The sequence below is a fragment of the Schistocerca serialis genome, chromosome 3 (assembly GCF_023864345.2).
Source record: "Schistocerca serialis cubense isolate TAMUIC-IGC-003099 chromosome 3, iqSchSeri2.2, whole genome shotgun sequence".
Lineage (NCBI taxonomy): Eukaryota > Metazoa > Arthropoda > Insecta > Orthoptera > Acrididae > Schistocerca > Schistocerca serialis.
This window is the reverse complement of record NC_064640.1, coordinates 773309213-773321878: the sequence shown is the minus strand read 5'-3', so window position 1 is coordinate 773321878 and position 12666 is coordinate 773309213. Positions and strand designations below refer to the sequence as shown.

At 44.8% G+C, this 12666-nt stretch overlaps 1 protein-coding gene across 1 annotated transcript in view; it reads left to right on the top strand.

Annotated features, from left to right (window-relative positions):
* Positions 1-12666, top strand: part of LOC126470617 (uncharacterized) — a 366250-nt gene that overhangs the window by 280213 nt on the left and 73371 nt on the right. The window contains exon 3 of the mRNA XM_050098574.1: positions 6777-6955. Coding sequence (XP_049954531.1) covers positions 6777-6955 — 179 coding nt within the window. The remainder of the gene's footprint in view (positions 1-6776; positions 6956-12666) is intronic.

Here is a 12666-nt window from a genome sequence, read left to right as displayed (position 1 = left end):
TTTACCCTTCATTCGATCCCTGCGAAACCCTACACTTCAGCAGGATAATGCACGACCGCATGTTGCAGGTCATGTACGGGCCTTTCTGGATACAGAAAATGTTAGACTGCTGCCCTGGCCGGCACGTTCTCCAGATCTCTCTCCGATTGAAAACGTCTGGTCAATGGTGGCCGAGCAACTGGCTCGTCACAAAACGCCAGTAACTACTCTTGATGAACTGTGGTATCGTGTTGAAGCTGCATGGGCAGCTGTACCTGTACACACCATCCAAGCTCTGTTTGACGCAATGCCCAGACGTATCAAGGTCGTTATTACGGCCAGAGGTGGTGGTTCTGGGTACTGATTTCTCAGGATCTGTGCACCCAAATTGCGTGAAAATGTAATCACATGTCAGTTCTAGTATAATATATTTGTCCAGTGAATACCCGTTTATCATCTGCATTTCTTCTTCGTGTAGCAATTTTAATGGCCAGTAGTGTAGTTGTTGTTGGCAACGAGGTGTAGGTAGTCTAAATTCTTGCAGCAATGTCTTGCCCGTACTTTGAAAAAAAAAGTACCGTAGTTCATCTGTATTGTACATCTGTAGTGTACAGCAGTCAACCATCATTATCTTTCAGGTTGTTTCAGGCAAATGTAGATTGCGGCTAGTGCCTAGCTATTATCAGTGTACTATTTGATTGTATCAATGCTTGTCCTAGTACGTCAGTCCCCTGTTGTTGGGGCTTCTGTCACAGTTCCTTGGCTCTGAGCACTATGCGACTTAACTTCTGAGGTCATCAGTCGCCTATAACTTAGAACTAATTAAACCGAACTAACCTAAGCACATCACATACATCCATGCCCGAGGCAGGATTCGAACCTGCGACCGTAGCGGTCGCTCGGTTCCAGACTGTAGTGCCCAGAACCGCACGGCCACAATGGTCGGCGTCACAGTTCCTTAAATGCTGTTCATCTGTATTGCTGTCCATGACCAAGGGAGGCTTATAACAACGTAGATAAATATAACAGCCAAAGGAATGTCGAATTGGATTCAGAGTTTCGAACGATATTGTAAAGTGAAACCATATTATTTGGAATGTGATTTGACGAGTTAAGTTAGAGTGGAATCACAACAAATTATTTGCCAAAAACTACACTGGAGTTGATAATTTGTCAGTTTTTGCTGAAGAATTTTGAGAGTTGGAAGTCGTATATCGCCTGCATGATTAATGACGAATTCAGGAGTTCATTACATGTGTAGAACGTATTTGCTTTAGTGTCACAATGGTAAATCTTCGTAAATTAAAGTTTCTGACAATAATTGGACAAGTATTGTTTTGCAAACTAACTTAAAAGACAGGAAAAGTACCTTCATTTAATAAATGACAAAGAATTGGAGCAATAAATGGCACTGGATTTCAAATTTGTCATTCTTAACGTATTTTATTGAGATGACGAATAAGTGCTTTTGTTTGTGTAAATGTCTGATGTTTCGAATATTATTTGTCATTCGCTTAAATTTCGCCCAATTCTAGTGGTAAGCGAAGTGCATTGTACATGCGCACGCTGCAAATTCGCAGCCTGTGTGAAAGTGAGTGCAGACGCGCGAAATCCGCGTGTTGACGCCCTTCCAGCAGTAGTTCATCGTAGGTCGCTGAAGCAACGAAGGGTGCCCAGTGACTGGAAAAACGGCGCAGGTCATTCCCATTTTCAAGAAAGACAGTCGCACAGAAGGGCATTATTACAGGCTTACGTCGCTGACGTCAGTCTGTTGTAGAACGAAGAAACATGTTTTGTGTTTCCGTATTACCTAGTATCTGCTCAGATTTTTGACTGGATCCAGGACTTCCTTGCAGACAGAACTCAACACGTAACGAAAAATCTTCGACAGACGTAAAGATAATTTCAGGAGTATACCAAGGAAGTGTGGTAGGACCCTTACTGTTTGCACTATATATAAGTGAGCCACTGGATATAGTCGGAAGTCCTATGGTGCTGTTTGCAGGGGGTAGGTTTGTCTATAAGAAGGTAACAACGCGAGAAGACTAGCGAACTGCCGGAAAACCAGGCGGCGATTGTTGAATGCTGCAGGGATTGGCAGCTGACTTTGAACGGAGATAAACGTGACACACTGTGCATAAATAAACGAAATGATCTAGTAGTGTGCAATCGGACTATTAATGACAAAACGATGGAAACGGTAACTAACTTGCAGGATGGAAGAGTTACTATCCAGAGCGAACTAAAGTCAAGTGACCATGAGCAACAAGTAGCAGGAAAAGCAGATATCGGGCTGAGATACGTTGGAGGTTTCATAAGGAAATGTAACTCATCCACGAAAGAAGTTTTAGATTGGTGCATATGTTCGTAGCGTTTTTCCGTAAGTTTAATAAACAACAGATACACATAAGATACATTAGTCATCAATAATATATTTCTCCTTCACTATGTACAACAGTCTGGGACAACTTTCCGATTGCGGGACTGTGAGTCGTGTTCCGAGCGCATTTTCATCCGGAAAGGAAGTTCGTTGAACGGTGTTCAATAAAGAGCGGAAAAGATTATTTGATGGCGCAAGATCAGGTGAATTAGGTGGGCGTTGAACGACTTACCAACACCTGTATAATTTTTGTCAGTCCAGCAGAATGCGGGCGGCCGAGCGTTATCGTGAAGTAGCATCACTTCACGCAGTCTTCCTTGTCCTTCTTCATGGACTGCATCTCAAAGACGTCTCAGTTGTTGACAATAAATGTCAGCAGTGATGGTCACACCTCTGGGAAGCAATTCGTAGCACACCACACCTTCGCTGTTCCACCACATGCATAAGATTATCTTTTGTGTTTGCGCGCAGGTCTCTTTCAGGGGGAGTTACTACTTCATTTGACCTCAACCAGTCCTTTCTTTTCCTTATGTTGGCATAAAGACACCATCTCTCGTCACCAGTAACGATACAAGATAGGAATGGTCGAGGTTGTTCACGAGTCAGTTAACTCGCGCACTTACGACCGTCCGCTGATTGTAAAGATTTCGGCTTAGAGCATGCGGTACCATACACCCAATTTTTGAACCTTCCCCATTGCACGCAAATGTCGCATGATGGTGGGATGACCACAGTTCATCAAATTTGCCAGTTCTCGAGTACACTGGCGTCGTTCATTGAGGATTAATGCGTTTAAACGATCTGCATCAAATCCCGAAGGTCTTCCTGAACGTGGCAAGTCACTAATGTCAAAACGTTGCTCCTCAAAAAGAGAGAACCATTTTCTTCCCGTGATCTTGCCAATGGCATTACCCCCATACACGACAAAAATGTTTCTGGCTGTTCTTGCTGCTGTCATCCCTCTAGTGAACTTAAACAGAAGAATACGTTGGAAGTGTTCAGATTTCTCCACTTGGCACTCCATTTTTTTTTTTTTTTTTTTTTTTTTTTTTTTTTGTGTCCACAGCTCCGGTATCTATCTACAGATGACAAAATGACAGTATGGAAACTCAGATAGCAACATTGAACTGCAAATAAAAAATGACAATCGATAAAGAAACTCATAGCAACCGGAATACCAACATATGAAAAGCAAAACGCTGCGAACTTAGGCACCAACGTAACAGCGAAAAAAATATTTGTTCGGCCCATTCTTCAGTATTGTTAATCAGTTTGGCATCTATAAAAGGGGGGGGGGGGAAGAGAGAGAGAGAGAGAGAGAGAGAGAGAGAGAGAGAGAGAGAGAGAGAGAGAGAGAGAGAGAGATCGGCGCAGTTTGTCACGTGATCGTTTAATACGAACGAAAGCATTACAAGAACGCTCAACGAACTACAAAAAAATGGTTCAAATGGCTCTGAGCACTATGCGACTTAACTTCTGAGGTCATCAGTCGCCTAGAACTTAAAACTAATTAAATCTAACTAACCTAAGGACATCACACACATCCATGCCCGAGGCAGGATTCGAACCTGCGGCCGGAGCGGTCGCTCGGTTCCAGACTGTAGCGCCTAGAACCGCTTGGCCACTCTGGCCGGCCAACGAACTACGGTGGCAGGCGGAACAACAGAGGCATTTTGCATCACGGACAGGTTTGCTATTCAAATTCCTGGAGTAGTAGTTTCAGGAAGAGTCCGACAACATAACCACCTTCTAGATACATCGTGCGAAATAACGAGAAAATCACACACATTAGGTCTGATACGGAGGTTTACCAGTAATGTTTCTTCCCAAACGCCATGCTCGAATGAAACAGGTAAGGGAAGATCGGATAGTGGTCCTACAAGTACCTTCCGCCACACACAGTCGGGTGGCTTGCAGAGTATAGTTGTTGACGTCCTTACCGTGTTCGTTGACCCACAGCTATCTCCTTCGCCGTGAGAACCCGCCCAAGTGTCGCTGTGATGCAGGGCTGACAGTGGTCCATCTTCTGATGGACTGCCCCCTTTTAGCCCCCTTGCGGCAGTCCTTTAATTTACCAGCTGCACTTCCTTTAATTCTAGGTGACGATGCCTCTATAGCTGACTCAGTTTTACGTTTTATCCGTGCAGCTGGGTTTTATCACTCGCTCTAGTGTGGGCGCTCTCGCATGATTTCTCAGGCTACACCCACTCCAGCGACTTTTAATTGTGCCGTGGATACCAAAATAGTGTCTTGGTACCTCTATCAACGTTTTTCAGCTGGAGGTTCTTCGTTTGTAGTCGAGTGGTTGACCTTTTACCTGATCCATCAACCACTGTGGTCTGTTTTACTCTAGTCAACTATTTGCTCTGCTCCTTTTAAGTGTCCTCTATTTTGTATTACTGCGGTATTCATTTTAGCTCTGTACACCTTGGTGTTCCCTCCCTCTGGGTGCAGAGGTTACGCTTCTACTCTATAGGCCTTTTACAAGTATGTCTGTTTGGAACAGGGGACTGATGACCTCGATGTTTAGCCCCCATCAAACCCCAAAACCAACCAACCTTACCGTGTTCGAAGAAATTTCGGGCTAGCTGCCGGATGCCGTCAGCTATACACCCCATAATACTTCAAATGGGCACCTGCCAATCATACTCCGGTAAGCTGTAGAACACTAAATACGACGTCCTCCGTTAGGCAATATTTAGCGCACTGTGAGTACTATGCGCATGCGTCAAAACTGTTACTGGTTATCAGCGTGTTTTCTCCTTCTCCTCCCCACCCTTGTGGACCAATAAGATTCGAGCACCCCTCCCCCTCCTGCTTTTGTAGCTACATTATTTGAGTGGGTGGATTCATCTTGGAGCTGTGTACAATAGGGAGAAGTGGCTATTTGTTGTTATTACAGTAATTCATGTAACTCAAGGTCTTGGATATGGGTATTTATTAACAACGACCACATGCCCCTCCGTATCCGCATCTCGTGGGGCCTGTAGGCTGACGATGACACGGCCGCCGGTCGGTACCGTTGGGCTTTCGTGACCTATTCTGGCGGAGTTGACTTCAGACGTCTTGTGATCGGCGTACGTCATTATTACTTCATGCTGCCACAGATCGTGTCCATATATGCACTAGTAGTGCCATAATTCTAGTAGGAATGTTCGGTACGAGGATGACGTCGCGGGAACTACGGCAAGAAAGGAAGAATGAATTGATTGTTGGTGATAATAACGATCATCCTTTACCACATCTGCATTACTGCAGATGACGTGTCACTGAGCACATTTGTTCTGTACATGCAGTACACGCGAGGCGCCTAGTTGTTTCCACTGCACTGTGTGGAATACGAAGGTTCTGTTATAGTTCACTAACCTGCTGTCGTGAAGTTGATGTCCCCAGCGCAGAAAACAGCACGCAGGTCGTAGGTTCTGTATCCTGAGGCTGAAACTGACTTTTAGCGAGATTCTGTTCTGAAACAGTGTATCACTTATTTGGGATGCCACTCGCGTCTTTTAATATAGCCACACGAGAAGACTACATCATCTTAACACAACACCTTCTGATACAGCAAAGTACATGATCAAACACAATTTTTACGAAAATGTATCTTTACACTATTTGTGGCACGTGTCTGTGCCTCTTGACTACCGGAGTGACTCTTTTAATACTGAATACTGGCAAACACATCCTGCCACAGATATGACTGTACATCTCGACTGCCTAATCCAGAGTGACGAACAGCCCGAAACACTTCGCGCGCGCCACATCACAAAAGGCGTGACCGGAACGCGTCCGAAGTGCTTCGTCTGCAATTTCGCCAGTCTTTTGTTTTTTATTTAAATTTTTAATAATTCTAGCCGGCCGGAGTGGCCGAGCGGTTAAAGGCGCTACAGTCTGGAACCGCACGACCGCTACGGTCGCAGGTTCGAATCCTGCCTCGGGAATGGACGTGTGTGATGTCCTTAGGTTAGTTAGGTTCACGTAGTTCTAAGTTCTAGGGGACTTATGACCACAGCAGTTGAGTCCCATAGTGCTCAGAGCCATTTTTTAATAATTCTAAAATGTTTGATTGATAGTCAGCTGTTCAGAGGTATTTATATTAAAAAGTGAAGTCTTCCAATGAGTAGTTTAACTAATAATAATAATAACTATACACTAACGTTTTGGCGCCCTTGCTCCGAACACAGCAGCCAATCACAGAGCAGTAGCATTATGCAGGCGGTCTTTCTAACGGGAATGGTACAGAATCTAACATCTGTCACCGGTACCTCACACCACATTTCGTCATCTACATACTTCTTGCATCTCCACTGCTCTGGGAACAGCTTCTTGGAGCCTAATATGACGGCTGACTAAGCCAGAAATATCACAAAACTTGTATGTAATGTTGTTGCTTATTGCTGAGGAGAGGTGGTGTTGGCAGGTCGGGCGGTGCGAGCTGCATCCGCTGCTTCCACGTGCGGCTGCGCTCTCGCAACGTGCTGCAGGTTCACACGGAGGGCCTGGACAAGTGCTACACCAGCGAGCACGTGGCCGAGGCCAAGTGCCCCAACGAGGCTACCCTCCACATGCAGGAGCCCTCCAAGGAGATCCTGCTATACAGTGAGTATCCTGCGCTTCCTGCAGAATAAAACAGTCTGTCCGACCGGGATTACAACCTGCAACCTTGCCTTTTGCAAACAATGCTCTTATCGGCTGAGCTATCCAGGCACTAACCAACGACCCGCCCTCACAGCTTTACTTCACATCACACTGTCGCACACTTCTTTTTCCCCGCGAACCGAGCGGGGTTGCGCAGGGGTTAGCACACTGGACTAGCATTCGGGAGGACGATGGTTCAAACCCAGGACCGGCCGTCCCGATTTAAGTCTTCCGTGATTCCCTAAATACCTCCGGGTAAATACTGAGATGGTTCCTTCGAAACGGCGTGGCCGCCTTCCTTCTCCATCCTTCCCTAATCCGAGCCTGTGCTCAGTCTATAATCACCTCGTTGTTGACGGTTCGTTAAACACTAATTTCCTCCTCCTTTCTTCTTCTTCTTCTTCTTCTTCTTCCGCCTGTAGCATCACCTTTCAAAAGCTTAGTCTTTTTGTTGTCTGAAATGCTTATCGTCCACGTTTAGTTTCCGTACAGTGCCACATTCAAGGCTAATTTCTCCCGAAAAGAATTCCTAACACTTACAGCTCTATTGGATGTTAAATTATTTTGCTGCCCACGTAACAAAACTCGACTACTTTCAATGTCTCACTTCATAATTTAATTCCTGCAGCATCGTCTTATTTAATACGACTGAATCCCATTACTATTACTTTACTTTCGTCGATACTCAATTATGATCCCTTTTCAATACACCTTTCTTCCCGATTTACGTCCGCAGCTCGTGACCTAGTGGCTTGCGTTCCTGCCTCTGGACCACGGGGTCCCGACTTCGATTCCCGGCCGGGTTGGGGGATTTTCTCTGCCTGCGGATTGGGTGTTTGTGTTGTCCTCGTCATTTCATAATCATTCGTGACAGTGGCTAGATCGGACTGTGTAAAAAAAATTGGATTGTGTAAAAATTGGGACATTGTACGGGCGCTGATGACTGCGCAGTTGAGCGCCCGAAAAACCAATCATTATTTCCGATCTACTTTTCTAGCCAGCTCTTTGCCGTCTCTCGCATTATGAAATAAACTAGCAGATCAGGCCAGTTGTATCACAATTTTTGACTATGGACTCTGTGTTGAACTACATTGACGGAAAGCATTCCCAGCACGTAGAAACAGTCAGTACAGAGCAATGAAATTTCGGGAATACGTTTGTCTAGGTAAAATATATAACTGATTAACGTTGCAAGATAACAGGTGAATGTAAGGGCGAGCAAAGCCCTTGCAAATGTGAACTGCTGGTACATTAACCGGTGTAACCGTCAGAATGTTAAATGGCTCTGAGCACTATGGGACTTAACATCTATGGTCATCAGTCCCCTAGAACTTAGAACTACTTCAACATAACTAACCTAAGGACAGCACACAACACCCAGCCATCACGAGGCAGAGAAAATCCCTGACCCCGCCGGGAATCGTACCCGGGAACCCGGGCGTGGGAAGCGAGAACGCTACCGCACGACCACGAGATGCGGGATGTTAAATGCAAGCGTGCAAACTTAGATGCGTTGTGTCGTAAAGTAGTCGGATGTCAGTTTGCGGGGTGGAGTTCCATGTCTGTTAAAACTCAGTGACGGCTGGTTGTGAATGACACTGGAATTATTGTCCGATGATGATCCATGTGTGTTCGACTGGAGACAGATCTCATGATCGAGCAAGCCAAGACAACAGATAGACTCGCTGTAGAGCATATTGGGTTAAAACAGCGGTGTGAGGGCGAGCGTTATCCAGTTGGAAAACACCACCTGGAATTATGTTCATGAACGGCAGCACAACAGGTCGAATCATCAGACTGACGTACAGATTTACAGTCAGGGTGCATGTGATAACCACAAGAGCGCTACTGTCATACGAAATCGCACCGCAGACCTAAACTCCAGGTGAAAGTCCAATGTGTAAAGCATGCCGAAAGCTTGGTTGCAGGCCCTCAACTGGCTTCTTCCTAATTAACACACGGTCATAAGTGGCACCGAGACAGAGCAAGCTTTCATAAGAAAACACAACAGACCTCCAGTTCGCCCTCCAGTGAACTGTCGCTTGACACAGCTGACGTCGAAAACAGCAGTGGCGGTGGTTTAAGCCTAGTTTACACGACGCACTCACTAGGTGGCAGGCAACTGCGCTACCGGCCATTGCACATGCGCGCCGCGCGTTCGTGCATCTCGTTGGCGAAACAAAACCCTTTCGGCGTGTTCCAACTTTGGCGCCACTAGTTGCATGAATTTTGAGGTTATGTGTGTTCGTAGGGTGTAGACAAACTGAAGTATGAAGTGGGAAACGAAGAATAATGTTCGCTTTTTGGATGCTTTGCATAGGTGTTTGTGGGGTTTCAGTGATGCTGATTACAAAAATAAGCAACATATTGCTGCTGCTGAGACCGTCATGTGCGATCGTAACACAGATTGTTTGACAATATCTGAGCTGCAGGGCAAAATTTATTGAGTTTGGAGCACTTATACAACTGAAGTAAGAAAAATACATGCAAGTTTAATTCTAGCTGTGGCAATGCTCTCGTCTACAAGACTAAAATACCATCGTTCGAGTTGGCAACTCTTTGTTAAGCAACACTGTTGACAGGAGCGAAGGCTATACAAATTCAAGAAGCTGCATTTTTATTCAATATTCATCTATTTAAAAAGTCGCTGCAGCGCTCCCCATTCACATATGTTAGAATTTTGAAATATTGGCACTGTACAGATCTATTTTCAGGAGGGTAGTTTGCAAACCATTCTCTTCTTAATGCGGCCTGCTTCGAATAATCATTGTTGCTAATGTTAATAATTATTACTGTTAATGTTAATAATTATTGGTGTTAATGAAATAGTCGTCACCGACTAAAACCGTATCTTACAGCATGCCTAGTGTTCTCGCTTGTAATGCACGCAATATGATTCATAATTTCAGCTCTAGCGACAGTGCTTCATGCATTACAGTACCTTTATTCCTTATCGCATAATCTATTCTATTTAGAAGAAATGTGAACCGTTTTGGTGACATTCTAAGATAATTAAAAGAACTTATTGGATCTTCCGTAATAAATTATTTCAGCAAGGATGCTGAGCAACCGAGCTGACGTCTTTTCTTCATCCAGTCACGAAACGAAACACGTTCCTTATTTTTTTTCTTATGCAGCGATTCCACGCAACAAGCTTTAACTCCATCACAACTCTTGCGACGTGCAGCTGCCAAAACTTTCATTTCAGACACGATTCAAGGACCCACAAAACGACTAAACTGAAGTGTATACTGGTATCGTCGTGTCTACAGTCATATATGAAACCACTTGCGTCCAACTCATTCCACGCAACGAGTGGTGCAACCCAATGTCGTCGTGTAAACTAGGCTTTAGAGTCAGTGGAATGAACACTAAAAGTTGCCTGGCTCGGAGCTGCCCTTGAAGTAATAAATTAGTAACAGTTCGTCGTATCACGGTGGCGCCAACTGCTGCCGTAGTCTCAATACAATGCGCCACAGCCATATGCCGAACACGACAGTCTTAGCTTTCGGCAGCGCCACATGGCCCTCGGGAGCGGAGTCTTCTAACGCCGTTAGTTCCTGTGACCACCGCTGCCCGTAGTCATGTACAGTGAATAAATACCTGCCAAGTTTTTCTGCAATAACGCAGAAGGAATATCCAGCTTCGCGTAGCCCCATTACACGACCTCGTTCAAACTCTGTGAGCTCTTATAATAGCGTCTTCGTCGTCTTAAATGCATTCTTGATAGACAGTAAATCACTACGTGCAGTCTCACAGGTAACTAATGCTCATGACCGTTACAGTGTGTATTAAAGCAAACCTGATATGCGTCCTCATGTGCACGTTCCGAGTAAGGTTCTAAGGGATGGGAAAGATCCACCATGGTTTAATAGCCGTGTTAGAAAAGCGCTACGTAAACAAAGATCACTTCATCTCAGATTCTAGAGAAGTAAAAACCTAGCCGACAAACAAAAGCTGAACGAAGCGAAACTGAGCGTAAGGAGAGCAATGAGAGAAGCGTTCAATGATTTCGAAAGTAAGACGGTGTCAACTGTCCTCAGTAAAAACACTAAGACTTTTGTCGTATGTAAAATCAGTAAGTGGGTCAAAACCATCTATTCATTCTCTGTGACCACACCGGAACCGAAACGAAAGATAACAGAGAGAAGGCCGAAATACTGAATTCAGTCTTCCGAAGTTATTTCACCGCGGAAAATCGTAACACTGTCCCTCCTTTCAATTGTCATGCGAACGTCGAAATGGCAGATATTGACAGAACCGATCGCGGAATTAAAAAGCAGCTTCTATCGCTTAGTAGTGGAAAGGATTCAGGACCAGATGAGATACCTATAAGATTCTATAAAGATTATGCGAAAGAACTTACTCTCCTTCTAGTAGTAATTTATCGTAGATAGCTTGAGCAACGAAAGGTACCTAACGACAGGAAAAAAGTACAGGTCATTCCTGTTTTTAAGAAAGGCCGTAAGACAGATCCACACAATTATAGACGTATATCGTTGACGTCAATCTGTTGTAGAATTATGGAACATGTTTTATGCTCAAGAATTATGACGTTCTTAGAAAATGAACATCTCCTCTATAAAAGACGGATTCCGCAGAGATCCTGCGAAACTCAGCTCTCTCTGTTCCTCCACGAGATCCACAGCGCAGTGGACAACGGCGCTGAGGTTGATGCCGTGTGGCTTGATTTGAGTGAGACATTTGACACCGTCCCGCACTGCCGTTCCATCAAAAAAATAAGGGCTTACGGAGTATCGGAGCAGACTTGCGATTGGATTCATGACTTTCTTGCAGATAAAACTCAACACGTCGCTCTTAACGGAACTAAATCAACAGATGTAAATGTAATATCCGGAGTACCACAGGGAAGATTGATAGGAACGCAATATACAGGGTGAGTCACCTAACATTACCGCTGGATGTATTTCGTAAACCACATCAAATACTGACGAATCGATTCCACACACCGAACGTGAAGAGAGGGGCTAGTGTAATTGGTTAATACAAACCATAAAAAAATGTACGGAAGTGTTTTTAACACAAACCTACGTATTTTTAAATGTAGCCCCGTTAGTTTTGTTAGCACATCTGAACATATAAACAAATACGTAATCAGTGCCGTTTGTTGCATTGTAAAATGTTAATTACATCCGGAGATATTGTAACCTAAAGTTGACGCTTGAGTACCACTCCTCCGCTGTTCCATCGTGTGTATCGGAGAGCACCGAATTACGTAGGGATCCAAAGGGAACGGTGATGGACCTTAGGTACAGAAGAGACTGGAACAGCACATTACGTCCACATGCTAGCACCTTTTTATTGGTCTTTTTCACTGACGCACATGTACATTACCATGAGGGGGTGCGGTTTCCGTTTTCAATTACGGAGTGGAATAGAGTGAGTCCCGACACGTCAGGCCAATAGATGTTCAATGTGCTGGCCATCATGTGCTGCACACAATTGCAATCTCTGGCGTAATGAATTTCGTACACGCCGCAGTACATCTGGTGTAATGTCGCCGCAGGCTGCCACAATACGTTGTTTCATATCCTCTGGGGTTGTAGGCACATCACGGTACACATTCTATTTTAACGTACCCCCACAGAAAGAAGTCCAGAGGTGTAAGATCAGGAGAACGGGCTGGCCAATTTATGCGTCCTCCACGTCCT